This window comes from Sorex araneus, chromosome 1 (genome assembly GCF_027595985.1).
Source record: "Sorex araneus isolate mSorAra2 chromosome 1, mSorAra2.pri, whole genome shotgun sequence".
Taxonomy (NCBI): domain Eukaryota; kingdom Metazoa; phylum Chordata; class Mammalia; order Eulipotyphla; family Soricidae; genus Sorex; species Sorex araneus.
In genome coordinates this window covers 46,012,582-46,039,920 of record NC_073302.1, presented here as the reverse complement: position 1 = coordinate 46,039,920, position 27,339 = coordinate 46,012,582, and the positions used below count along the sequence as shown (strand labels likewise).

General features: G+C 39.7%; 1 protein-coding gene and 1 pseudogene across 2 annotated transcripts in view; one reads left to right on the top strand and one right to left on the bottom strand.

Annotated features, from left to right (window-relative positions):
* Positions 1 to 27,339, top strand: part of TEK (TEK receptor tyrosine kinase) — a 106,166-nt gene that overhangs the window by 31,727 nt on the left and 47,100 nt on the right. For both annotated transcript variants that reach the window (XM_004600369.3, XM_055135700.1), the window contains exons 2-6: positions 10,688 to 10,999; positions 20,061 to 20,171; positions 21,287 to 21,439; positions 24,079 to 24,210; positions 24,670 to 24,810. In XM_004600369.3, the coding sequence (XP_004600426.1) occupies positions 10,688 to 10,999; positions 20,061 to 20,171; positions 21,287 to 21,439; positions 24,079 to 24,210; positions 24,670 to 24,810 (849 nt within the window). The remainder of the gene's footprint in view (positions 1 to 10,687; positions 11,000 to 20,060; positions 20,172 to 21,286; positions 21,440 to 24,078; positions 24,211 to 24,669; positions 24,811 to 27,339) is intronic.
* LOC101540427 (60S ribosomal protein L7-like) lies at positions 1,109 to 1,900 on the bottom strand (annotated as a pseudogene).

Here is a 27,339-nt window from a genome sequence, read left to right as displayed (position 1 = left end):
AAACATCCCAGCAGTGCTTGGGGAATTCCAGGATTATTCCTAGAAATTCTTGGGGGTCCATGTGGTAGGTGCTGTGAATCAAACTGTGGTTGACTGCATGAAAGTCATGTGCTCTTCTAGCATCTCTTCAGCTTAATACATTCATCTTTAAAACCATGCTTAGTAGTTGCCCTTTTAGGGAAAGTGTCTAAATATTTTCTCATATTTCTTCTGATTTTCTTGAGTAAGCCCAATGCTCCTTCAAGCCAAATGTCACTTCCACAAGAGCATTTCCTGACTTCATAAACAATTTGCAAACCACAGTGCCCAAGAGGAGAGAGAGAGAGAGAGAGGAGAGAGAGAGAGGAGAGAGAGAGACAGAGAGAGAGAGAGAGAGAGAGAGAGAGAGAGAGAGAAGAAAAGTGCCTGCCACAGAGGCAGGCAGGGGTTGGAGGTGAGGGATGATGGTGGGAGGGAATCTGAGGACATTGGTGTTAGGAAATGTACACTGGTAGAAGGATGGGTGTTGGAATACTGAACGACTGAAACTGAGTCATAAACAGTTTTGTAAGGGCCTATCTGACAGTGATTCAATTAAAAAATAAAAAACCTACTCTAGCCTAGATTGAGTAAACTCACTCTTACATTGTCCCATGGAACCTTATAGTTCTGTCATAGTATCTGACATGGTTTTATTTATTTAATTGTGTGTTTGTGTGTGTGTGTGTGTGTGTGTATTTTTCCAAGCTCTCTTTTCCAGTAAGCTTCATGAAGTTTAAGATCATATCTGTTTTAGTCATTGTTGTATCTTTTGGGGCAAGTGCAGTACTGAACACATGTAAGGTACTCAATAAACTTGCTAGTAAATGAATGAGCATAGGAATGAATTAATGAGTGTTCTTTAAATTTTCTTTTCTGACAGCCTAAAAATGAACTAAGCCCAAATCAAAACAGTTTTATCAAATGTCCTGTATAGTTCTGGAGTTGGCTTTGCTTCTTTGGCACATTGCCAGGGCCTTGCATTTTTAGACCTTTTAACCTCCTTCTTCTTTTGAGGTTCTGTGATTTTTTTTCAATTTGAAAACAGTCATTTATTAACTGACCAGATTACAAAAATATGGTAGATACCTTAGTTCATCCGTCTAATCAGCCGGTTGATCTGGTCTTCTCTGTTGCCAGCATCTCCACCTTCTACAAAATGGGTGGTCTTTTTCTTCATCCCACCCCAGGGAGAAGATAATTTGAAGGGCCAGAGGAAGTTGTTTGCCTCTTTGAAGCGTTTTCCAACAGTATAGATCTCATGAATCAGATCCTCCATGCAGACAATGCCGTATTTACCCAGAGTTCGCGCTATCAGTGCATTATCCGTTAGGGCAATTCGCTTCTTGTGGATTTTGCCATAACCACGCTTGTAGATCAATTCATTTACTGACTTCAGATTTGGATACCCCCCATGCAATATAGGGTTCCACGATCCTCAGCATGTTAATGGAAACCTTGTTGAGTTTAACAAAGGTACCATTGAAGATCTGGCGAAGACAGAGAAGCTGTAGCAACTCCAGACCTTGGGGCTCACACCACTGATCCCTCTGATTCTGATGACAAAAGCCAATTTGGGTTCCGCAGGAACATAAAAGTTGCCAGCTTTTCTCACCATCCTAGCCATGCGAATCTCTGTCCTGTACATCTGCCTATACTCCTTGTGATAATGCTTAGCTTTTTTGTAGATCAGCTTCCTCCTGGCCTTTCGAAGCATCTTTTGAGCAAACATCTTTCTCAGGTGCTTGATCTTGAGCTCTGCGAAATTCTTTCGCTTTTTCTTCAGGGTTTCTGGCACATCAGGAAGCTTCTTTTTCTTCTCTCCGGTCACTGCTGCTGGCTTAGCAGGGACCTTCTTTTTCTTCTCTTCTGCGCCCTCCATGGTTCCAGACAGAAAAGAGCGGTTCTATGATTTTTACAGGAGCAGCCATTGTTCCCCACGCCCATCCCCACACCTCCGCCCATAAAACTACTTGAAGCCAATAATATGGGAAAGGGACAAAAGGAAAAGATGCAAAGTAAGCAGCTGAAAGCTAAGTAGCTTAAAATACTATATATGTGGATGTCCAGGGGGGGATCTGGAATCGTGTGATGCTACTTCCATAGCTTTCATGCATCTTTGGAACACTTTTTTAAGGAATGAAAGAGGAATCACTAAATCTCTTTGTCTGAAACACAGACAAATACAACTGTCTCTAATTTCTTTCTTTTTTTTTATTTTTGGGTCACACCTGGCGATGCACAGGGTTTTCTGCTGGTTCTGCACTCAGGAATTACCCCTGGAGGTGCTCAGGGGACCATATGGGATGCTGGGAATTGAACCCGGTAGGCTGCGTGCAAGGCAAACACCCTACCCGCTGTGCTATCACTCCAGCCCCATCTGTCTCTAATTTCTAATTCAGTTAGTCATGCAGATGTTTGTAAAAAAAAAATCACAAAGGCGGAGCTCGCGCTCGGGAGAGGGAGACGCGGGAGAGGGAGACATGATGATGTGTCGTTTTGTTCTCTTATCCTCAGGCATTTGGGGCAATTCTCTCTCACACGTGCTGCTCTCGTTCAGTGCTCTCGAGCTGCTGTGTAAGGACCGGATCGGAGGGCTCCTCCTTGTGCTCTGCTTCTGTGTGCCGCTGTGTTCTCTTCTGTCTGTCTCTCTGTCTCTGTCTCTGTAGTCTCTCCTCTAGTCTCTTCCGACCTCTCTCTGTCCCTGCTTCTGTATCTTCTTCTGTCTCCTCTGTCTTCTTCTGTCTCCCGTCAGTGCCCCCACAGTCTTAGTTTATATAGCAAATTACATAGGGTGGTGACACAAAGGTGGGTTGAACCTTAACAAATCAACAAAGAAAGGTAAGGCCATTTCTTAAGGAGATTAACAAAATCTTATCTAAGGATTTTGATGAGATTACGAGGAGATCCTCTCAAGGGTAGGGTTCAAACAAGGGTGTGTCAGGGTGTGTCCCTTTCTTCCTTCCTCAGCTAGTAATCCACTTGAACAGTTTTAGTAAATTTACTTCTAATATTTCTAGCAATGTCATTCTGTATGAGCACAGTAAGATATGTCAGACTTAAAGTTTGGTTCTTCCTGAGGACATTCACTATATATTCCAGACCACAGTCCTCAGGCCAGGTTAGTCTCCCTAACCCCAGCAGGGTCCAAGTCTCGTCGTTACTTTTGGATCATGACAGCATTTGTCTATGACCATGCTCTCAACTTATAGTTGAGTATTGTGGCGCTTTGGCCTGGCCCATTTTGATGTCAGGGTAGCTCACAGCTTGTTCTGGGTCCATTCCGTCCCTCATCGGGACCCAAATTTTGGGGTGCTAGAAACTAAGGGCAACTGAGTTGAGAAAGCAGATACCCGGGAGTAAATATTATTGGCCCGGGAGTAAATATTACTGGAGTCAATCGGTTCCCAAGTTACAAAGCATAACATTAACTGTCTTCCTGTGTCCCTACAGAAAGGACATTGCTTTAAGGTAAACTAGGTTCCCTGCGGCAAGGCTAAAAGGACAAACTTTATGTTATCCTACAGATGTTAATATTTTTGTCTACAATAGTTTCTCTGAGTAATGTTAAAGAAAGATATTTCTACATTCTAGTTTCATCATTCAAAAGAATATTTAATCCAAGAAAACCTAAATGTTGGATTTCTAAATGTAAAATCAAGATTAAAAGAATTTTCTGAGTTCACCACAGTAGTATTTAGTCTGAAAATGTTAATATGATCAATTAGATGCTGTTTAATGTAGCATCTTAAAAATACAAAAAGCAAAACATTTAAGCATATTGTCATTGTTCAGTAGTTACAATCATTTGCTAACCTGGCAGAGGCCATGGCACAAGGGTGAGAATTTCCTTACCAAAATTAAATAAATAAATAAATAAACCCATGTGTGCAAATATGGAGAAGTGTTTACCCAATATTAGCTAAGGGAAAATAATATCAATCACCCAAACATAAAAAATATATGAGATTCAATATACATCTTACTTTTATAAAACTTATGGCTTGGTGATAGATGTGTTCATTCAACTAATTAATAGAGTTGATCAGAGATCAGTGGTCTTTAATCATTGGTCCATGGATTGGTGCTGGTCTGCAGTTGTACAAAGGTTTAAAAGCTCTGATCTATTGTCTGTGGATGGGTATGCAGCACAGATGCTAGTCTAAAAGTGTAAAAAGGTTTAAACTATCCTTTTTTAAATTTAAAATATTTATTTATTTATTTTTATAAATAAATATTTATAAAATATTTTAATAATATTTATTTATTAGAATAAATATTCTAATACAGATAATACATTCTAATAAAATCTCAGAATTTATTACATTCAGTATTCCAAAACCAATCCACCACCATTGCACCTTCTCACCATCCAATTTTTCCAACCACCCCTAAAGCCTGCAACTATAACAGGTCCTGAATCATTTATTTTAAATCGCCTGTTATAATTTTCTAAAAATAATTAAAAATTTTCCTCAGAAGCAGGTTGTAATGATTGTTACCGGTTAAGCCATGTGTGTTTCTATTTTCTTAATTGAGATTGGTTGCCTTCTACTTTACATCCCATCCAATGTGGTGTGCTACATCTGGTTCATCAATGATATAGCGTTTGAGATGTCATGTGCTCCAGGAATTCAAAAATATTGAATGGGGTAATACTGCTGGTGGTACATTTTAAGCTGGCTGGTGACTTTGGGTGCTCCAGATGACAGAGCCTGGAGCAGGTCTGAAAGCATCTCTGCAACTTGATGATCTCTTTTTTTTTTTCTTTAAAGAAATATTTTATTGAACCACCGTGAAAACAAGAAAAAAAAATACAAAGCTTTCAGGTTTAAGTCACAGTCAAATACTGATTAAACCACCATCCCTTCACCAGTGCACCCGTTCCACCACCAAGAACCCCAATACACCCCCCTCCCACCCCCCATCTAAGTAGCTAATGATATTCCCATTATTCTCTATATATATTGAGTACATTCCATATTTCCATACAGAACTCACTATTATTGATTGGAAATTTTCCCCAACAATCAGGCCTGCTGAATAGGCATCATCTAATAATTTCTCTTCATTGCTAAGAGTGAAGACTTTGAGTGGTTTTGGGTTTCTAATATTTTAGCTCAGTTCACAGTCAAAATGGATGGCTGCAAGAATTCGCTCTGGTGCCAAAATGGGTTAGGAGACCTCAGGATCACAGTCAATAGGCGCGGAGGGTTTGCTTCTCGTGCCGCGGCTCCCAGTTCATCTCTGGGCGGAAGGCGCGCAGGGAACGCCCCCCCTCCCAGGACCACCTACAGGCTACGTCACTAAAGAAAGTCCTACCTCCTGGTGGAGGGGTCTTAGAGGGTGGCTCTCACCGCGTGGCTGCTGCCGCTGCTGCCATTTTCGCTCAGAAAAATGGGGTGGAGAGGGAAAAATCCCTCCCCGGGCTGCACGAGGTTGTAGCTCAGTTCACAGTCAAAATGCATGGCTCAAGCATCCGCTCTGGTGCCAAAATGGGTTAGGAGACCTCAGGATCACAGTCAATAGGCGAGGAGGGTTTGCTTCTCGTGCCGCGGCTCCCGGTTCCTTGATGATCTCTTTTGAGATTTATTTATGAAGCTCTGGATCTTGGCTGATTAGAGAGCTTATTTAGCACCAAAGGCAGTTCATGGGCATGACTGACAGGCTTCTGGAAGAACAGGGTAGCCCGTTCCTGACTCCATGGAAGCCTGTAGGTATCAAAATTCACATACTTGTGTTATTGAGTAGATCAATTTCTGACTGAGGCTTATCCTGAGCAGTGGAGTCTGGCCATGACAAAGATTGTGGAGTGTGGAAGAAACTGTTTTTAATTTTTAAATTTTTGGTTATTGTTTTTTGGATCACACTTGAGAGTGATCAGGGCTTTCTCCTGACACAAGTATCACCCTTGGTGGTGCTTGGGGGACATTATGTGGTGTCAGAGTCTGAAGCCAGATTTGTTATGTGCAAGGCAAGCTCTTCCCCAGATGTACTATCTCCCTGGCTCCTACACTTTGGTTTAAATGAGAAAACTTAGCTCCAATCCCCAACATGATTTGGAGAAGATAGTACTGTTGTGTAATAAAAGGTGTTAGGCAAAAAGACAGGTATTGTTATGAGCCCAGATGGGATCTGTCTTCTTGAGATTATTCTTAGGAAAATGACTCTAGGAGAAGCTTGCTTTGGAGACATAACTATGTAGTTCAGTGGTGGCAGGGCTTTCATCACTGTACCCACTATAGTAGAAACTCTGCTCCTCTATTCTTACTGAAGGGCTGTCAGGTCACACTCATTCTCCACTTTATTAAATTTTATTTTAGTCATTGGGATTTATCAGTATTGTAAAATGACACCACATATTGGCCAAAAAATGAAAGAAAGAGAAAAGGCATTCTTCGGATGTAATCTAAAGAGATTTGGGGTGGATGTGTAGGGATATATGATAAATGAAATCTTTACTTCTGCGGTACTTGATTCTTTTCTAAATGAACCTTTTTAAGGGAAAGGCACACATTTACTATTTTATATTTAAAATTTATGTTCTAGTATTCAAATAGTTCAAAAGTCTACATTCCCATCATTGTCCCCTGACTATCCAGTTATCCCAAGGTAGTTCACCCTGGTTTCATGTATTCCCTTCCAGAAATTTCTTAGGCATATATAAACAATACAAATATGAATGTCAGATTAAGGAGAAATAAGCAGATGATTTTTAAGCTAAACTAGTAGGAATTTCTTCTCATATCCAAAGATTATATACAAAATTATTCTGCTATTGTAAATGGTATTGGCAGAAAACTATAATAAGCAAGCTAAGTAATGGTAGCAAAGTGCAATCAAGTCCACACTCTTGGAATAGACCACTTCCCTTTATGTCATTGAAAGTAAAGGAAATGAACTAGTAGCAACAAAGGGAGAAAGAAAAAAAATATATACCTAGAAACAATTTTCAGTTGACATGTCTTTTAACACATATCATTTTCTAAAGTCATTCAATAAAAATTGGCTAGGACAAATACAGTTCAGTAAATTTAGAGTGGATCCCTTGGTTTTGGGCCCCAGAAATGGGACTGGATGGAACTGAAGCTGAAAGAATACAGTGTTTCCTTCCTTCATATAACTCTCTGGTAAAGTGCCTGGAGTGAACAAGTGTAGGAGATGAACTGGTGTTCAAAGGCAGGGCTAGATAGGCACGAGGAAGAAGAGCAATCTGCTGTTACTTTTGGAAGCTCTATTCCACTGCTGGTTTTCTAGTGCATTCTCCCTTTTAAATATTTATTTTTCTATACTATTCCTTCCCTCTAGATTTAAAAATTACTGAAGAGATTGGAAACAAGATTAATGCTGGGTATATTAGAGTTGGGTCTAGAAACCCATTCTAGTAAAGCTTTTGTTTTTAATCCTCGTAGAGTCAATCTTATGAAAAAAAAAAAAACACAACTGACTACATGAAACGTTAGCAATATCATTGAAAACAAATTACATGAGAATTTTATAGCAATGGTTATCATAATTGGAGCCTCAACAAGATCTGGTAAATACTAGGCAGTCCCAAATACTTAGCATGTATTGATTATCTTTCTATTGAATTTTTGAAAGTGTAACATATGTGGGCAGAGAGACATCTCAGCTTATGCGTTGCATGTTGGAGTCCTGGATTCAGTTTTCAGCACTGTATTTATTGTCTCTTAACACTACCAACAGTGGGCCTACACACCAAATCAGGAGTTGCCCCTTCACTCCATTGAGTGTGGCCCTAAACAACACAAAACAAACAAATATCATTTGTATTTCTCCTATAAATTAATTTTCAAAATAAATATGGGCAAGGAGTTTAGTGTAGTCTCAATAGAGCTCTTTAATTTTCAAACTCTTTATTCTGGAAGGGGAACCTATTGAATGGACGGACTTAAATCTGCAATAAAATTTTCTCATCATGATATTCATCCAGCCATCCAGCCATCCATCTATTCATTCATTCATCCACCAGATCCTTTTGTTTCATTGTTGTTGTTTGTTCTCTATTGTTTAGAGACTTGGAGCGATACTCGGCTATGCCCAAGGCTTACTCCTATTTCTGTGCTCAGGGGTCACTCCTGTGAGTGCTTGGGAGAATATATATACATATATATATAGTACCTAAGAAAAAACATGTACAAGATAAATGCTTTACCCCCTGTATAATCCCTTTAGTCCCAACAACTCCTTCTTGTGTAATCCATGAACTAAGACTTGGTAGGGTATTTGCACATATATCAAAATGTGAACAAAACAGCTGTTACCATTCTCACAGACTTTGCCACCTAGGGGAAGAAAGAGTAAATAAAAAAATCACATGTCATGTTAATATTCATGAAGGAAACAGGAGGCTGAATTTAGGTACAATGGGATGAGAATATATATATTTTTTGTGTGTGCATACATCCTTTTACTTATTTATTTATTTTTTTTTAATTAGTGAGTCACAATGAGGGTAAAATTAAAGATTCAAATATTTCGTGCTTGTTTTTCCCTCATGCAGTGTTTGGGAGCCCATCCCTCCACCAGTGTCCATTCTCCACCACCAATGAACCCAGTATCCCTCCCACCCCCAATCTCATCCCCCCACCCCACCCCTCCTCTGTGGCAGGGTATTCCAGTTTGTTCTCTCTCTCTCTCCTTTTGGGTGTTGTGGTCTGCAGTAGGGGTATTGAGTGGCCATCATGTTCGGACACTAATCCACTTTCAGCGCGCATTTCCCTTACCACGTGGTATCTCCACTCACAATTCACTTGGTGTTCCCGTCTCCATTTGGTATGACTTTCCCCCAGCATGTGAGGCCAAGTTCCAAACTATGGAGTCAACCTCCTAGTATTGTATACTACTATTCTTGGGTATTAGTCTCCTACTCTGTTATTTTATATTCCACAGATGAGTGCAATCTTTCTATGTCTGTCCCTTTCTTTCTGACTCATTTCACTTAGCATGATACTTTCGATGTTGATCCACTTATATGCAAAGTTCATGATTTCATCTTTTCTAACAGCTGCATAGTATTCCATTGTATAGATGTACCAGAGTTTCTTTAACCAGTCATCTGTTTTTGGGCACTCGAGTTTTTTCCAGGTTCTGGCTATTGTAAACAGTGAGGCGAAGAACATATAAGTGCAGATGTCATTTCGACTATACTTTTTTGCTTCTCCAGGATATATTCCCAGAAGTGGTATTGCTGGATCAAATGGAAGCTCAATTTCTAATTTTTTGAGAAGCGTCCATATTGTTTTCCAAAGGGGCTGGACCAGTCGGCATTTCCACCAGCAGAGGGTCCCTTACTCCACATCCTCTCCAACAGCGGTTGCTTTTGTTTTTTTGGATGTGTGCCATTCTCTGTGGTGTGAGGTGGTATCTCATAGTTGTTTTGATCTGCATCTCCATGATGATTAGTGATGCAGAGCAATTTTTCATGTACCTTTTAGCCATTCGTATCTCTTCCTTGGAAAAGTTTCTGTTCATTTCTTTGGCCCATTTTCTGATGGGGTTGGATGTTTTCTTCTTGTAGAGTTAAACCAGTGCTTTATATACCCTTGATATCAACCCTTTATTGGATGGGTATTGGGTGAGGATGAGAATATTTTAGATAATGTAAACAAAGAAGCATATTCTTATACCGTCCCCTACCCTATAATCTGAGACCTAAAGGATGAAGTAGAATTTGGCTACAGAAAAAGTAAAGTAGAGCATTTCAACATAAGGTCAGCATGGATCAAGATTTTGAGGTAGGAAATACCATGGTATATCTAAGTAACAGAAAGGCCTCTGGATTTCAGGATTGAAAATGCCAAGGAAGGAAAAGTGCTGGGGAAGATGAACTGGTGGTAACATAGAAGCATTGGTCAAGGATCTTTGACATTTTGGTGATTTACAGGTGATACAACTGTACATCAAGACCTTAAGAGTCAAGTGTGAAATCAGGCAGAGGGAAAGGAACAGACTCAGAATGATGTCTCTCGTATGTGGGACATAGTGAAACTTTACAGGAGGATATCAAATGCCCAGAGGCAATAGAACCAAGAAGCTGGAGAATCAGTCTTAACTAGGAAGCTTGTCACTGGGCTGGGTGAGTGGGGGGACGTTAGGGAAGGCAACGTTAGTATAAGAAAGCTCCTGGACAAGAAAGTACCTGCCACAGGGGCAGGATGGGGGGCAGGAGGGAAATGGGGGACGTTAATGCAGAGTAGTGGACACTGGTGAAGGGATTAGTGTTGGAACACTGTATGCATGAAATTCAATCATGAATATCTTTCTAACTTTGTAATTGATGGTGCTTCAATAAAATAAAAATAATCTGAATAATCAATACTATTTTAAACATGTAATTCAGACTTTAATAGATAAATTTAAAAAATTACTTGGCTAAGGCAGCAGGGTGCATAGTGGGAGTGAGGGGTACTAGTGATGAGTGTGGAGAAGGAACATTGAATGCCTACAACTATTATTCAAAGCTTTATAAATCATGGCTTCTAAAGCAAGAGAAAGGAAGATCAGTAAAATTTTTAATTGCGAATGCTTTGCCTGCTGTACTATCTCTCTGGTCCCCACAACTTTCCTTAAACAAGACTGAGTAAGCATCACTTTACCAGTAGGGCCTTGATAATAACTTTAGTCATATTCCCTTTTTCCCTTTTAGGTTCAGTTGATGGTGCCATGGACCTGATCCTGATCAATTCCCTACCTCTTGTGTCTGATGCTGAAACATCCCTCACCTGCATTGCATCTGGATGGCATCCTCATGAGCCTATCACCATAGGAAGGGACTTTGAAGCCTTAATGAACCAGCACCAAGATCCACTGGAAGTAATTCAAGATGTGACCAGAGAATGGGCTAAAAAAGTTGTTTGGAAGAGAGAAAAGGCTAGTAAAATCAATGGTGCTTACTTCTGTGAAGGGCGAGTTCGGGGACAGGCCATAAGGATACGGACCATGAAGATGCGCCAACAAGGTAACATGCCCCTTAGTTGTGAGCAGGTGAGGTCCTCTGAGAAACACAAACACAACTTTTGTTTTGGCAGCTGCTCACTCAGAGAACAGATATGAGCTCTCTGAGTGTAGTTTGCATACTTTTTTCTTTTAACCTCTTTCCAACTACTGCTCTCTCTGGTCCACAGAACTTTAGAGAGAAATGACTATCCATTACGTATAATCCTTCACACAATATTATGCCTAGTTCACAAGATGATACTAAATATATCATGTATTCTACTAAGGGTTCTTGGAGATATGAACATGCCATATGTTTGTAATATGAGAGAAACTGCAATGAAGACCACGGTTCATTGCCAAACTTATGCCTATTTGGGACTTTCTTATTAATTCTTTCATTTGATACTTAGTTTTGCTTACAACCCTACTGGTAAATTGGTGCTTACGCAGTCTTGTGTAAGGAGAGTTGTAGGGGCCAAAGAGATAGTCCAGCAGGATCTGCAAATACAGACCATTTGCAGTTAAAATTTTTACTGGTCTTTCTTTCTTTTAGTTTAGAAGCCATGATTTACAAAGCTTTGAATAATAGTTTTAGGCATTCAATGTTCCTTCTCCAAATTCATCACCAGCATCCTTCACCTTCCACTCCTCGCTTTTAACTGAGTGTTAAAACAGAATTCAATGTCCTTTAGGAAGAAACACAGCAAAAATGTGAAAATTAAAAGAGGAAACATCTACCAATAACTCTTAATTGGTTATTTGCTCATCTTTTGTGTATAAGTTATACCAGTGTCTCTCAGGTGTACAACAATGTATAACACAACCAAAACCCACAGAGACATACAATAGGCATATGTAGCTCACAAATCTAAGTCAGCTAAGTTGATTAGGTGGGCATCTTGAGTGGGTATTTCCACATATATGAGTGGTTGTTCATTAAAATAGCCTTAACTGGAGCAATTTAGTTCTGTTCCATGTATCTAGTACCCTTTCGCAAGTTAATATAAGTACAGCCTCATGGACTTGGTAGAAGGGCAAGAGACAAAGTGTAAACACACAAGGCTTCTTAAGATATGACTTGGAATTGTATATGCTCACTTCTGCATCATTTTATTGCTATAGTTAAGTCCAATAGGTGAGCCCAAAGTCAGAATAGGAAGTCACTATAAAGTTAAGTGACAAAATGTGAATACAGGGAGGATGAAGAATTGGAGCTTTGTTTGCTGGCTACTGATTATGGAAAGGAATGGCAATTTCATTTTAACGGTGGATTATCCAGACCCAGATTCCAGAACTCCAGAAATTTGGGGGAGGATGGTGAGAGTACCTTGCAAGGGAGGACTTTTACTCTGTTATACCTCACAGAGTAGGGATGTGAGGGATCCTTTCTTTCTCCCCAAATTGGACTGTGTCTTTCACTTGGCTAAACATTCGGCTCCTTCATGAGGCTAATAACACACGGGAGACGTGACATTGCAAATCCTGATTGGATGATTTGCTCTGAAGTACCCAGGCCTAGAGAGGCAGATAGACTTTTGCCACTCTTGACACTATCTGTTGGGAGGAAAATAAAGGACCTCTTCTTTTAATTAAAAGATCTTTTCCTTCTCCCATCAGCCCCTCTCTTGGGCTGACCACACCTATAACAAGATCTTTCCTACATAACCTCACCAGAACTGTATAGGACTGTGAACTGAATACTGCCTTTCCTAAGACAAAGACACTGTTCTCTAGGGTTAAACCTTGTTGCTGGAGAATGACCAGGAGGGGCCCCCAGATATCCTCAGCACTGCTTGGAAAGCCCCCCTCAAAAACTAACAAATCCGCTTATAGTTACTGATAAGCAACTCACCTCTGCATATTTCTCTCTCAGGCTCTTACATAAACACTAACATTTCTTTTTTAAACCAGTGTTTTTCTAAGTTGAAAGTACTTACAAATCACTTGCAGGCATTTAAAGAATGTAAACTTGAATTTAGCAGGGCCTGAGGGAGAGTCCTGAGATTCTGCCTCTCTGTAAAGTTCCCTAGGGATGAAGTGCAGCTGCAGGATCCGGGACCACATTTTGCAAGACCTTGGTCCTGTCTGCCTGAAAAATGTTCCTTTAGATTTGCCAACAGTGGCACTAAAAAGATCTGAAAGCAGCAAACCCATTTTAAGATTAAAAGTGATAAAAATCACTCTCCACTCCAAATGAAGGAAAGGGTTTTCTTAACAAAACTGTAGTGTTCACCTTTAAATGACACCGGGGCGAGTGGGAAACACACACAACAGAAATTCCCAGGAAAGCAGCTCCTCAGTGAGGGAAGAGAGGTTGAACAAAGGGATGTGAGGTGTGCCAAAGCTACCATGGTTGAAAAGTCAGCTCTATTATTTTTCACCAGTGTCATTTGGTATTTGATTTGTATAAAAAATTATGTTCATCTGCTGATATTGCTACATTTTTAATGAAGACGATTTGCGATTTGGGCCCCTCTGGTTTCAACAAGAATGAAATGTAGATTGCTCTTGCGCAATTCTAAACTCTCTTGTTCTTGTTATTTTATTTTATTTTATTTTGGGCTTTTTGGGTCACACCTAGCGATGCACAGGAGTTACTCCTGGCTTTGCACTCAGGAATTACTCCTGGTGGTGCTCAGGGTATCACATGGGGTGTTGGGAATCGAACCTGGGTTAGCCACATGCAAGGCAAGTGCCCTAACCGCTGTGCTATCACTCCAGCCCCCTCTCTTGTTCTTCTAATATAACTTAACGATTTGTAAGTAAGAACCTAGAGAGTACATTACTCCAGAATACTGAGAGTCGATGACCAATGGTAAGGATCGCTTCAAGTGAAAATCCAGGTCAGCAAAGGTGAAGTGTAGCTTAAATTCAGTAATGGGATGCTGACTTTGGAAAGGGAGTCACATATGGTGTTTCAGTGTCATAACGACCTGAGTTTGAATACGTCGCCATTGATCAGCCTTAGGCAAATTATTTGATTTGCTATAGGGCTCATATTTTAAAATGGATATGCTAGTACCTTCATACTTGTCTAACTTTAAACTAGGTGGTAGCTACAATAATGCATTAACATATCCCTATGAATAAGTTAAAGATATTTGATCTGTGTGATAGATAAGTGGCTATACTGAGGGAAATATTGCCAAGTAAGTTACATTGCATTGTAGCACTGTCATCCCGTTGTTCATCGATTTGCTCAAGTGGGCACCAGTAATGTCTCCATTGTCAGACTTGTAGTTACTGTTTTTGGCATATCGAATATGCCACGGGAAGCTTACCAGGCTCTGCTGTGTGGGTGGGATACTCTTGGTAGCTTGCCGGGCTCTAGTATTTTTGGTTTTTTGTTTTTGTTTTGTTTTTTGGGCCATACCCAGCATTGCACAGGGGTTACTCCTGGCTAATGCACTCAGGAATTACTCCTAGCAGTGCTCGGGAGACCATACGGGATGCTGGGAATCAAACCTGGTGGGCCATGTGCAAGACAAATGCCCTACCTGCTGTGCTATCACTCCAGCCCTGAATAATAGTATTTTGTCAATGTTCAAATGGGATTTGATGTTCAGCGATCTTAGTTGAAATCAAAGTTTCCTCATTTGAAAAACAAGTGGGGGCCAGGAAGATAGCACAAGCAGTACAGTACATGATTAGCATGTGCAAAGCTCTGTGTTAGATTCCCAAAACAACATGCCATAACTCTCAGCACACAGGGGTGGCCCAGATTGTCCCCAAGAACCAAATGGTTAAGCTTGAGTAGAGAATTTCCAGGAGTGACCCCAGGGTTCCCCAAGCAGCACTATGTATGAATTCTCTCTTTCTCTTTCTCTCTCTCTCTATATAGATATATCTACATATAGATATATCTATATATATAGATATCTATAGATATATATCTATATCTCTCTCTATATATATAGAGAGAGAGAAAGTAGGAAAAGACTTTCCAACACTTGTTTGATAACCAAACAAGGTAATTAAAGATAACCAACATTACCTGGATCTCAGCAAATATTCTATAACTACCATTACTGTAGACCTTGGAGTAACATCTAACTTATAAAACTATTAATTTTTCTACGCAACTGTAGAAATTTTAATCTCCATTAGCATTATTGTGGAAGTTCATACAAAATAGAAAATAGAGGCAGTATTTCCCTCCTAACATCATATAGGCTCTGCTGTTGAATGGTTCTGTTTCTTTGGCTGACTGTTTTATAGCTGAAATATGGAAGGGGAAAGTTCTGTTCTTTATGATGAGTCAGGAAATTTGGGAAAACCCTCCCAAGTGATCTTTATGCCACCATTAATTCCCAAGTAAAACATCAGAAGTGCCTGCTTGGGGACACAGCAGGATAGGATAAACATAAATATATTTTTGCTTGCTGCAAACTTGCATTTGGGGAGGAAGTGGAAAATCTATGAGCTGTGCCAATATGCAGCTTTAGTTGGCTCACAGACTCCAAATAGCCGAACAACTGCATCAATGGCATCACCAAAAAGAGTTGATAGCAGCTTATTCAAATTTCACTGGCTGTTTTAGAGGTAGGGAGTTAGAAATGAAGTTTGAAACATTTTGCATCCAGAGAGCTCTTGCATTTTCATCTGAGGAAGAAGATTTTTTCCTTTTCCTTTTCATTTGAGAAATAGCTTTTCTTTAAGAATGTCAAACTTCCCAAACATGATTTGTGAAGTTGATGTAATGAATCGTTTATATTTAAATAATACAAGCAGTCATGCTTAATATATAATGTTAGTGGGAGAATTTGGAATCAGCTTCATTGATTTATTCTTTTGTTCCATGAAGATTTTTTTTACAGTTAAAAAAATTAAAGTTTAGGTAATATGGCAAGCTACCCATGGTGTATTCGATATGCCAAAAATGGTAACGATAGGTTTAATTCCCCTGACCTTGAAAGAGCCTCCAATCATTGGGAAAGATGAGTAAGGAGAGGCTGCTAAGATCTCAGGTTTGGAAGGAATAGAGAGTTACTGGTTCCTGCTCGAGTAAATCGACAAACAACGGGATGACAGTGATACAATGATACAGTATTACAGTAATATGATTACAAAAGTGTTCAAGTTTGTGGTGTTGATATACAAGTTTGCTGTGGTCCACTCATCAGAGTGCCCAGAACTCTCCATCACTGTCCCTATGGTCCCTATGTCCTTCATCACCTTCAGTCTTCTCTTCACTCCTTCTTTCTCACTGCTTGCTAACCACTCTTTTTTTTTTCTTTTTGGGTCACACACGGTGATGCACAGGGATTACTCCTGGCTCATGAACTCAGGAGTTACTCCTAGTGGTACTCGGGGGACCATACAGGATGCTGGGAATCAACCCAGGTTGGCCACATGCAAGGCGAATGCCTTACTCACTGTGCTATCGCTCCAGTCCCCACCACTTTTTCATAAGGATTTTTAAACCTTTTTGTGCCACACTTTGTTAATCCTGTTAATATTTCATAAATACTAATTAAATGCCTGGCATCTGCCAAGAAATTATATGTAGATTACCATATGCCAACCCGGGTTCGATTCCTCCGTCCATCTCGGAGAACCTGGCAAGCTACCAAGAGTATCCCGCCCGCATGGCAGAGCCTGGCAAGCTACCCATGGCATATTCAATATGCAAAAAACAGTAACAACAATTCTCACATTGGAGACATTACTGATGCCCACTCGAGCAAATCGATAAACGAAAAGACCACAGTGCTAACATATGTTAGTCTGGACTGAATGGAAATACATTAATAAATATAGGATTCCATATTAAAAAATGAGATTCCTGGCTATTATCATTCAGATTCACTCACATATCGAGTTACCAATGTTGGATTTGGAAAAGTGAACATCTGGAGGCTAGGCACTAACCAGTATTCTGTGTTATTTAACTTCTCTCTACCTCCACCTCCTCATTTGTAAAACTCAAGTAATGTCAGTACCTGTTTTATAGAGATACTATGAAAATCACATATGTGTAGAGTCCTTAGTATTATGCTGGTCTTTAAAAGGCATTATAAAATGGCACCTGTTTTCATGATCCAGTCAAGTCATGTGACATCAATCTACTGTGGACGAGCTGACCGCCTATGTGGTCAGAAAATCTAAAGTGCGGTAGAGATTGTGAACCCCTTCCCTGGTACTACTCAGCAGAGAAGAATCCACCAAGAGTAATGCAGGAGGTGAAGGAACTCTTGGGTGACTCTGCTCCTACCGAAGGAAACAGAGAACTTAAAAGGCACAAAGTCTGAAATAATAAAGGGCAACAAAGTGGGGGAAAAGAAAAGCTGCTTTGGAATCGAGCCTAGTGGAGAATCTTGGTTCCTTTTCAGAACACAATGCTGAGTGAGAAGTCCCACGGTCAGCTAAACAATCTTTCCACAAAGGCGCAGAAAAACATAAACAAACCGCATAGAAAGGAACAGTATGAAATGGTCAGAAAAAATTCTCACAGTAGCCCAGGAGCATATTATAGGGTATAAGAGCTGGGCACCTTAGGATTGCTAAGTCAGACCCCCAGAATCTCTTACACCAATCTCCAATGGTTTCTGCATGTGGCCCCTGCATACTAGACCCTTTTTTGTTTATTTTTAGGGAAAAGGCTAACCTCTACTAGTTGTCAGGGGTTTTGGCAATCATCATTTAGTATTTTTAATAAATTTTTCAGGATACTTTTTCTTGTAGTTGAGGAAGCTGAGCTGTGTGCAGGTGAAGAAGCTTGCACAAATATCCAGTTTTAAGTGCCTAAATGCCAGGACTGTTAACCCAGCACCCACAGAACCCTTTGACTTGACACTATTCTTCCTCTGGGCTTGCTCCCATGTTACTGCACATAGGCAGCTGTGCTGAGTCCAGGATGGGTACAGAGGACAGGCAGACAAACATAAAGCCCAGGGACCACTGAGTGTGGTTTAGAAGCATCTTTTGCCTTCAGAGGTATCTTTCTAAGCTGAATACAGCACCTGCTCAGCCTCTCTCGAACCTTCTGTCCAAAAGCCACAGGTAAGGGGCTGGAGCGATAGCACAGCGGGTAGGCTGATTGCCTTGCACGTGGACAACCTGGGTTCGATTCCCAGCATCCCATATGGTTCCCTGAGCACAGCCAGGAGTAATTCCTGAGTGCAGAGCCAGGAGTAACCCCTGTGCAGTGCCGGGTGTGACCCAAAAAGCAAAAAAAAAAAAAAAAAAAAAAAGCCCACAAAAGCTGCAGATAAGCAGGAAAGCACAGAAACTGGCACAGCTATTCTGAGATCTTCAGCAGGAATTTCTCTTATTCTCAGGCTTGGTTCTCAGAGAAAACACTAAGGGATTTAGGATATAAGGTCTCCTGCTATTAATTTCTAATTAATATAGATGAATTCTGAATAGAGAATTTACTCTGCAGGATATTGATCCTTCATTGTTCAAGTGAATGGATTTTGTGGTTGAATATGTAAGCACTATGTTTAAAAATACAAATACTTGAATAGCCAACAGATTTTTTTTAATTACAGAATCCCAATTTATATTTTCATTAGTCATTTTGATCTGTTTAAATAACGAGTTTCAAAAGTTTCCACCGTGCTTTGTGAATTTGTCCATCTCTTCCTTTCATTCTGTCAGCTTTTATTTCATTTGCTTTGAACTAGTATTGTCATGCACATTTGTACAAGATCAGGATTGTTGTATCATTTGTCTAAAATTGGAGGCGGGGCTTTAAAAATTTTTTCCAGTATAAATATTACAATACTTTCTTTCAGTTAATATTAGTCTGGTTTGTGTTTTTCCACCTGGTTATATTCAGTCTCATGTATCACTATGTTTAACATGTTGGGGCTAGTGGTATATTCAGTTCTCACAAGCTGTGTAGTTTATGAAAGAGTATGTAAATATGTATGTATTAATTTCATATACATATCATTCTGGACTTCTTTAACATTTATCATATATTTGGCATAATATCTGCCATCTTATTCTGTTTGTTATTATCTTATTGTTTCATTTTGGGGCCACACCTGGTAGTGCTCAGGACTTACTCCTAACTCTATGCTCAAGATCACTCCTAGTGGTGCTCAGGGGACCATATGGGGTGCCAAGAATCAAACCTGAGTCACCTGTGTTAAAGGCAAGCATCCTAATCATTGTACTATTGCTGTGCCCCCTTAATTTAATTTCCTGACCTCTCTATATATCATCGTCCTCTTCTTTCAGTGGTGATCCTTACATTTTGAATTTTTTCTTAATTTAATAAGGCTTAAATATATTAGCCCTTATTCTTGTAGTTGTAACTCCGCAGAGTAAGAAGTAAAAGAAAGAAATTCAGACTGTTGTGGTTGGGAAACATTAGAAGATTTTTTTTCATATAATCTTGTCCAATAAACCAAAGCACTCAGACAGTACTGTGTCTCAAAATGACAAAGACAAGTTTCCAGAGATTTTTATAAGCAAAATATACAGTAACTTCTCTAGTTAACACACAGCACTATTTAGTACTTTGAATATGTCAGTTCATGTATAGATCATTAAAGGGTTGAAGATAAAATATTGGATTCCATCTTTCATTATTCTCTGATATTCTAATTTTATAATAAGAACAGAATAGTTCAGTGTTGTTCTTATTCTATTTGAGAAAACCTGTGGCATTTAAAACAATTTCAATTATATGGAGCAACAACACCCTAAAGTACTAAAGAAAAAGTCATTTGGCAAATATCTCGTCATTAATTTTCTTTTCCACATCTAGTAAATTTGGCAGGATTGAAGAAAGATGACATATTTATAGATGACACCATTTATAACTAAGTATCAGGACTTAGTTTGATAATAAATATTAAGTAAAAGGACCCTCATATCTTAATTAGTTGCATAGAAAATGTGTGTAGATATATCAGTTATATATTTGTACTCTTTTTATTAGTATTTTTTAAGTATGTATTTTAAAGAAAGTTAAAATCCCATTTATTTTCATTGTTCTTTTATATCATAAAAATCACCTGAATCCTGGAAAATGTCAGCCCTTATCTTCTGAAGTTCAAAGTTTGGCTGTTCCTGGAGAAAATGTGTGACTTCATTTTTAATATTTGTTTTCTCTCTTTTAAAAGCTTCCTTCCTACCAGCTACTTTAACTATGACGGTGGACAGGGGAGATAATGTGAACATATCTTTCAAAAAGGTCTTGATGAGAGAAGAAGATGCAGTGATTTATAAAAATGGTGAGCGTGTGCTTTGTTTTCTTCATTACCATGGTGTTGGGTGTCTGCTAGCACAAAACATTGGGGTAATTATCCCATTATCCTATTGTAGTTTTGGGGGCTGATGTTTGAAAATTGCTATGATGTGAGCTAATCAAATTCTATGACCGAAGTCCTCTAGACAATGTATTAATGTTGTTAATACAAGCTGTTCCTAACAACACTCAAGACGATGTTGCTACCCAATTAAATTAAATTAAACTGGAGACCCACACCCATATATAGATATATATCTACTGCACAGTCACGCCTTAATGATGGGAATACATTATTAGAAATAATTGTGTTGTTCAGTGAATTTATCAGTTGGTCCTATGTATTAGAGTGTAATTATGTAAACCTGCATGGTGTTACCTGCCATACTCCTAGGTCATATGACACAAACTATTCATATTACTGTTTTTTATATACAATACATCATTGAGCATAACATTATTAAGTAATTTACAAATATACATTGACAATGGGATGGATGAGGTCTCGAATATTTCCGGCTAGGTGAAATGTTACCTGGATCTCAAGAATAAAGAAATTATCAATGTAAACATAAGAAGACAACTGGCAATATTTCTAAGGGGATCAGTGTGGAGGTGCTGGTGATCTAACTCTGGAAGACAAATCTGTCTTGCTCCAATTATGGCTCAACATCACCTGGCGGTAGTTTCCCGAAATGTTGATGGGAATTATTCTGAACTCTGGTTTGACTGCACTTCCAGAGATGAGTAGTAATTCTAAGTATCTCCTGATTAGTATATTAGTTGGCAGAGAGAGGTTTGTGACATTTTTCAATTGACCTTGACTGCCCTTCTATATTCACCTTCCACTGCAGAAGTTAAGAACCTTCATGTTTATATGTTGGGTGGTAGATACCATAGACTTTATCTTCCACCACTTAATTTTCTTGACCGAATGGAAGAACACTGAAAAGCTCAGTTATTTTTTATCCTTCTCCCACAAACAATATTCTAGAACACATTTTCCATATTATGCCAAGGAAAGCTAGTGACGTAGTGAAACAGTCAAGGAAGTGGGAGTTTTGGAATATGACCTATTGTTCTTCATTGTTCTCATACCAGGTTCCTTCATTCATTCGGTGCCCCGGCATGAAGTCCCTGACATTTTAGAAGTTCACCTTCCTCATGCTCAGCCCCAAGATGCCGGAGTGTACTCAGCCAGGTACATAGGAGGAAACCTCTTCACCTCGGCTTTCACCAGGCTGATTGTGCGGAGTAAGTGATGGAGAGGCCACCGTCTTGGTGGTGCAGCTATTAGGATTTTTAATGTCAAGTAACAGATACTAACTCTAACTACTTAAGTACAATCTGGGGATTAACTGGAAAGACAAAAATGATGCTAGGGAAAAAAATGACAGAATGGCTAATAAGAAACTGATATCTTCTATTTTCACTTCCAAATCTATTTTGGGGGGTGAGGTGGGATCCCAAGCCATGCTCAGGGGCTGCGGCTGTTCCTAGCAATACTCAGACTGGGTGTGTGGGGCTGATGGTTCAGGATTTGACTTGGCAATATGGTGCTGTTCAGGCCCGGTGGACCTGGGAACCATCATGGTCATAATATATAGCGCTTGTGGTAAGAGCTGGCATGCAGTGCCTGGGATCAAACTTGGGGCCTCATGTGTGATAAACATATGCTCTAATCCTTTGATATATCTCCCTGGCTTTCACCTTGAAAACTTGAATTCCCAGGATAAGAAATCAAATTGTCCTGATATATGTTATGTCAACCTTTAAACTAATTAATGCACTATAAGTATGCAGATCAATGTGATACAACATAGGCATAGGACCTCACATTTTTTCCTTTTTTATTGAATCACCATGAGATACAGTTATAGACTTACAAACTTTCATGATTACATTATAGTCATACAATGATTGAGCACCCATCCCTCCACCAGTGCTGATTCTCCAGTCAGTCACTGCAAGGCAAGTGCCTTACCCACCCTACTGACTCTCCAGTCTACAAATGTTTAGTTTCTTAAAATATAAAACCAAAAGATTTTAAGAAAACAACCGAAGCTTAACTGCACATTGTTACTCATTGGAAAACTCTTTTCCTGACTTTTGTACTCCTAAGAAATCAATCCTATCATCCCCCAATGTTTTATTTGTTCCTCCTTTCCAGGATTATGAGTGAAGCTAGACCAGGTCTACAGATTAAACTAAGGCTAAGACACAGTTAAATGTAATAGGAATTCCATTTGTATGTCCAAGTTGCACTGCTAGTTTTAACATAAGCAAAGAAGATTTTAAGAAATTTGTAACTATGCAAAAGCATTTCTCTTTATATAAGGAGGGAGGTTAAATATGAAGTTTTAGATATTTTGTTGCTTTATCTATCAAATGGAAGTCTTTATCTATCAAATGGAAGAAAGGGTCTATGTTGACAGTCTTTCAGATTAATTCAGAGAAAATACTGATAACCAGGCATTTCTTGCCAAAGAAATTATAAGGTTACATCAGCTGTAGGCACAGACCCAAATTTCCCAGCATGAAAGCAATACACTAGTTCCTTTCATATAAAAACCTAAATTCTTGACTATAGCCATCCCCTGGGTTTTTCTTATATTAGAAGGTATCCTTGAACTTAATTAACAATCAAACATATTCAAGTTGTCAGAAAAAAATAGGCAGGAAATATAAATCTAGAAGCATTTATTATTATTATTATTATTATTATTATTATTATTATTATTATTTTGGTTTTTAGGTCACACCCAGCGATACACAGGGGTTACTCCTGGCTCTTCACTCAGGAATTACCCCTGGCGGTGCTCAGGGGACCATATGGGATGCTGGGATTAGAACCCGGGTCGGCTGCATGCAAGGCAAATGCCCTACCCGCTGTGCTATTGCTCCAGCCCCTAGAAGCATTTATTATTTTTGCGCTTTAGATTTTAATCATTTGTTTCACTGCTTATATGCTTTCACTTGACAAATAGGTAGAACTTGATCATTCCTGCTTTCCTTTAATTTTATTTTCTTTTATTATGGGGAAGAGAGGTGGTGAAAGACGGAAAGGCCAAGGAAAACGGTGTCTTTTTTAAAATTTTAATTCTCTGTATCATATCCAACCAATACATACATAGAACAGAGAGGTTCCCAAACTGACATTTATCAGAATCATAGAGAAGACTTGTTAACAAGTGGCTAGACGATCTCTGGAGCTTCTCATTCTCTTGAATGAGGAGTTTGAGACTTGTATTTTATTAATTAATTAACTTAGTCTTTTTGGGCAACACCCGGCAATGCTCATGCTTAGGGGTTATTCCTAGCTCTGCACTCAGGACTTACTCCTGGCAGTGCTTGGAGGACCATATCGGATACCAGGGATTGAACCTGGGTCGGCCACTTGCAAGGCAAACATCCTCGCTGCTGTGCTATCACTCTGGCCCGATACTTGCATTTTAATCAAAGCACTCAGGTAACAGAGATGCTGCTATTCAGGGAATACGCATTGAACACCATGGCTCTCAGCTGCAGTTGCATTGAAAGCTCTTTGAAGATGTTATACTTCCCTCCTCTGCCTGATTACATTCTGCAGACTTAACACCTTTGCTGTGAGGTGGAGTTGCGGCTTCAGTGCACGTGTCTCCTTCTTGGAGGTACTTTCCTCTACGTTCCCTTCCATCTCCAAATCAGGGTTAGATATTCCTTTCTGTGTGTTTCTATCATTGTTTCCTGCTCACACGTCTGTTTTCTGTATGAAGCAACTTAGCTTATAGAGAGCAGAGATGGTATTCTAACTACCAAAGTTCACTAAATGGACTGACACATAGCAGGTGTTTGATGAAGGTTGTTGAGGAACTGTGCTCTACTCACCTTAGCTCTGTTTTCCTTAATGAAAGGATGTGAAGCTCAGAAGTGGGGACCTGAATGCAACCGTGTCTGTACTGTTTGTATGAACAATGGTGTCTGCCATGAAGATACTGGAGAATGCATCTGCCCTCCTGGGTTTATGGGAAGGACATGTGAGAAGGGTAAGTCAGAAGTACTTAACTGGTAACCTGAGAATTGAAAACATTACCATTAGCTGGATCTAGAATTTTGGCTTTAGGTACAGATGGAAATGGACGAGAGCCAGAGAGTCTCTGCCAGGCTACAGGGTAATAGAGTGAGAAAAAGCTACCATTCGTTGAAGTCTCTTTACTGTCAAATACTGCAAAATAAGAAAACTATGATGTTTCTGATGCTAATGCCAATCCCTGTATCTGTGCAGTGTACAGCTCTCACAGCTAGATTGGTGGCCCAAATATTCTCCCTGAGAAAGTTTCATTATTTGTCAAAAGGACTGTGGAAGTGTAATCGCCCTGCCTGTGCTACAGCTGAGACTGGTTTATTTTCTGTGTTCCCTGATGAAGAAGAGATGCTTTGGAGGAAGATAATGCCTTTCAAGTGTTTGCATATTTGACTCTAAATAATCTTTTTCTCCCCTAAAGCTTGTGAGCTGCACACATTTGGCAGAACTTGTAAAGAAAGATGTAGTGGACCCGAGGGATGCAAGTCCTACGTGTTCTGTCTCCCAGATCCTTATGGGTGTTCTTGTGCCACAGGCTGGAAGGGTCTGCAGTGCAATGAAGGTATGCACCAATTACTCCAGAGAAGGTAAAAAAAAAAAGCATTCTAATTGCTGGCCCAACATCAGTTTGCTGGAAATCCTGGTGTAGGCCCTACCGAGATGACTCAGCTACCTTTGCTAAACTATAGGGTTTGGGGTTGTTTTTGTTGTTGTTTGTTTGTTTTTTTGCTTTTTGAGTCACACCCGGCACTGCACAGGGGTTACTTCTGGCTCTGCACTCAGGAATTACTCTTGGTGGTGTTCAGGGGACCAGATGGGATGCTGGGAATTGAACTCAGGTCTGCCACATGCAAGGCAAACGCTCTACCTGCTGTGCTATCGCTCCAGCCCCAGCTACAGGATTTTGAATCATAGGTGTTTCTCTACAAAGCAAGTTATACTTTCACATGAATAGTCTGGACCTTATAGAAAGCACTTCTATCTGCCTATCTTTTGGGAGTGGGGAGACTGGAGTGGGGCACGGTGGCGGCAGGCGGGGGTCAGTGTGCAGGTAAAACCAGCTATGTTGGATCTGTGCTAATTAATCACCTCTCCCAGGGCTTGGGGAACAATATGTGCTGCTGGGGATTCAATCAGCAAGGCAAACACCTGAACCCTGTACTGTCTCTCTGGCCAGACCTAGGCATCTTTTTTTTTTCTATTTTTTTTCTTTTTTTTTGCGATTTTTGGGTCACACCCGGTGATGCTCAGTGGTTACTCCTGGCTCTGCACTCAGAAATTACTCCTGGTGATGGTCGGGGGACCATATGGGATGCTGGGAATCGAACCCGGGTCGGCCACATGCAAGGCAAATTCCCTACCCTCTGTGCTATCGCTCCAGCCCCAGACCTGGGTGTCTTAAAAGCACAATGATAATCCTGTAGGCCTTGGTTGAGGTGTGATATAATGTGATTCTAAACTCTCAGATCTTGTTGGCACTATTGTTTTTCACATCACATTTTTGTATTGGAAAGATATGAGAGATTTGGTTTTGATTTTTTTTTCATAGCGGGTCAAAAATATCAGTGGTATTTTGTTAGGTTCAGTAAAAATATTAAAGTTAAAAACTGATGCAATTAAGTACTTATCATTTCTGGACCTTATTCAGACAACGGTAACTACCCAAAGATTCCTTCTTTCCTCCCTAAATTATACTTTCCTGTTTGGCAAGGCTCCTTGATAAATTCCCTATCTCCTTTCTGTTTTGTGTTTCACATCTTACTGTCACATGGTAGCTTGACTTGAATATGAAACCATTTTTGTCAGACTCTGGATAATGAATATTAACATGGTGAATTTTCCAGAGTGTAAAGACTTCCTAATATATCCTTCACAAGGATATAGTCACAAGGAAAAATTCAGCTTTTTTTCACATTTAGACTATTGGTTGCAGTGATGTGGTCCCCAGACAGCAATGCTCTAGAGCAGAAATATGTTATCTACAGATGAAATTAAAAATTTGCCAGTGATCACATTAAAAATGAGAAAAGAAACAGGTATGGTAAAATAATTTTAATATTTTGATAAGCCCACCCTGTCAAAAATATTATTGAGATCACAGAGATAGGACAGCAGGTAAGGCACTTGATTCACATGTAGCCAACCTTGGCACCACCTCTGGTCCCCAGAGTTCTACCAGGAGTGACCCTTACTTAAAGAGCCAGGTGTAAATCCTGAGCACTGCTGAGTGTGACCCAAACCCTGCTCCCTCCCCCCCCAAAATCATTTCAATATGTAATAGAGTACTCATAGAAATGTTTTACATTCCTTTTTATTAGTATTAAGACTTTAACATTTCAGTTTGGACCAGTCGTATTATACACACCAGGACTACACATAGAGAGCGGCTACCATACTGGAAGAGCTCCTCTCTGAGTAAGAGAGCACAAAAGATCAGTGAAGAAATGAGTTTCAGCTACCTGCAAAACCTCAGTCTGGTCCCTCTAAATATTGCCTCCTATAACTGAGAGATCCACAAAATGTAGAAGTTTCACCTGGCCACAGCAATATACATATTAAAGTAAAATGTGGATTCACACCAAGCAGTGTTCAGGATCTACTTCCCTGTGCTTGAGATAACTCCGGTCAGTTCCCGGAGACCATGAGGTGCCGGGATGTAAGCCAGTCTTCATGCAATCTAAGCATATCCTCAGCCCATTGATCTCTCCAGCCCCATACAGATTTTTTTTTTGGATTTTATTTTTTTAATGTACGTACGTATGCGAATACAGTAGTAGTATCCAAAAAAAGGCACATATATTTGAGGGGGATATAATAAAAGCTTTATTAGTTTTATGATGACTCTGTCTCTAGATCCATATTTACAAAGATACATATTATTAACTCATCCCAGTGCATGTCTGACTCAAGAAATCACTAAAACTTTATGTATTGAAATACTTCAGTTTTCTCTCAAATTCCTTCCTTGGACCTCCTACTTTGTATGTGAAATCTTTTGATTTTTGTCATGGATTCCTAAAAAGCTTGAATCACCCACCACCCCTCAACATTTCCTTTATTCTGTTCTTCAGACTGAATATCTAACGCTCTA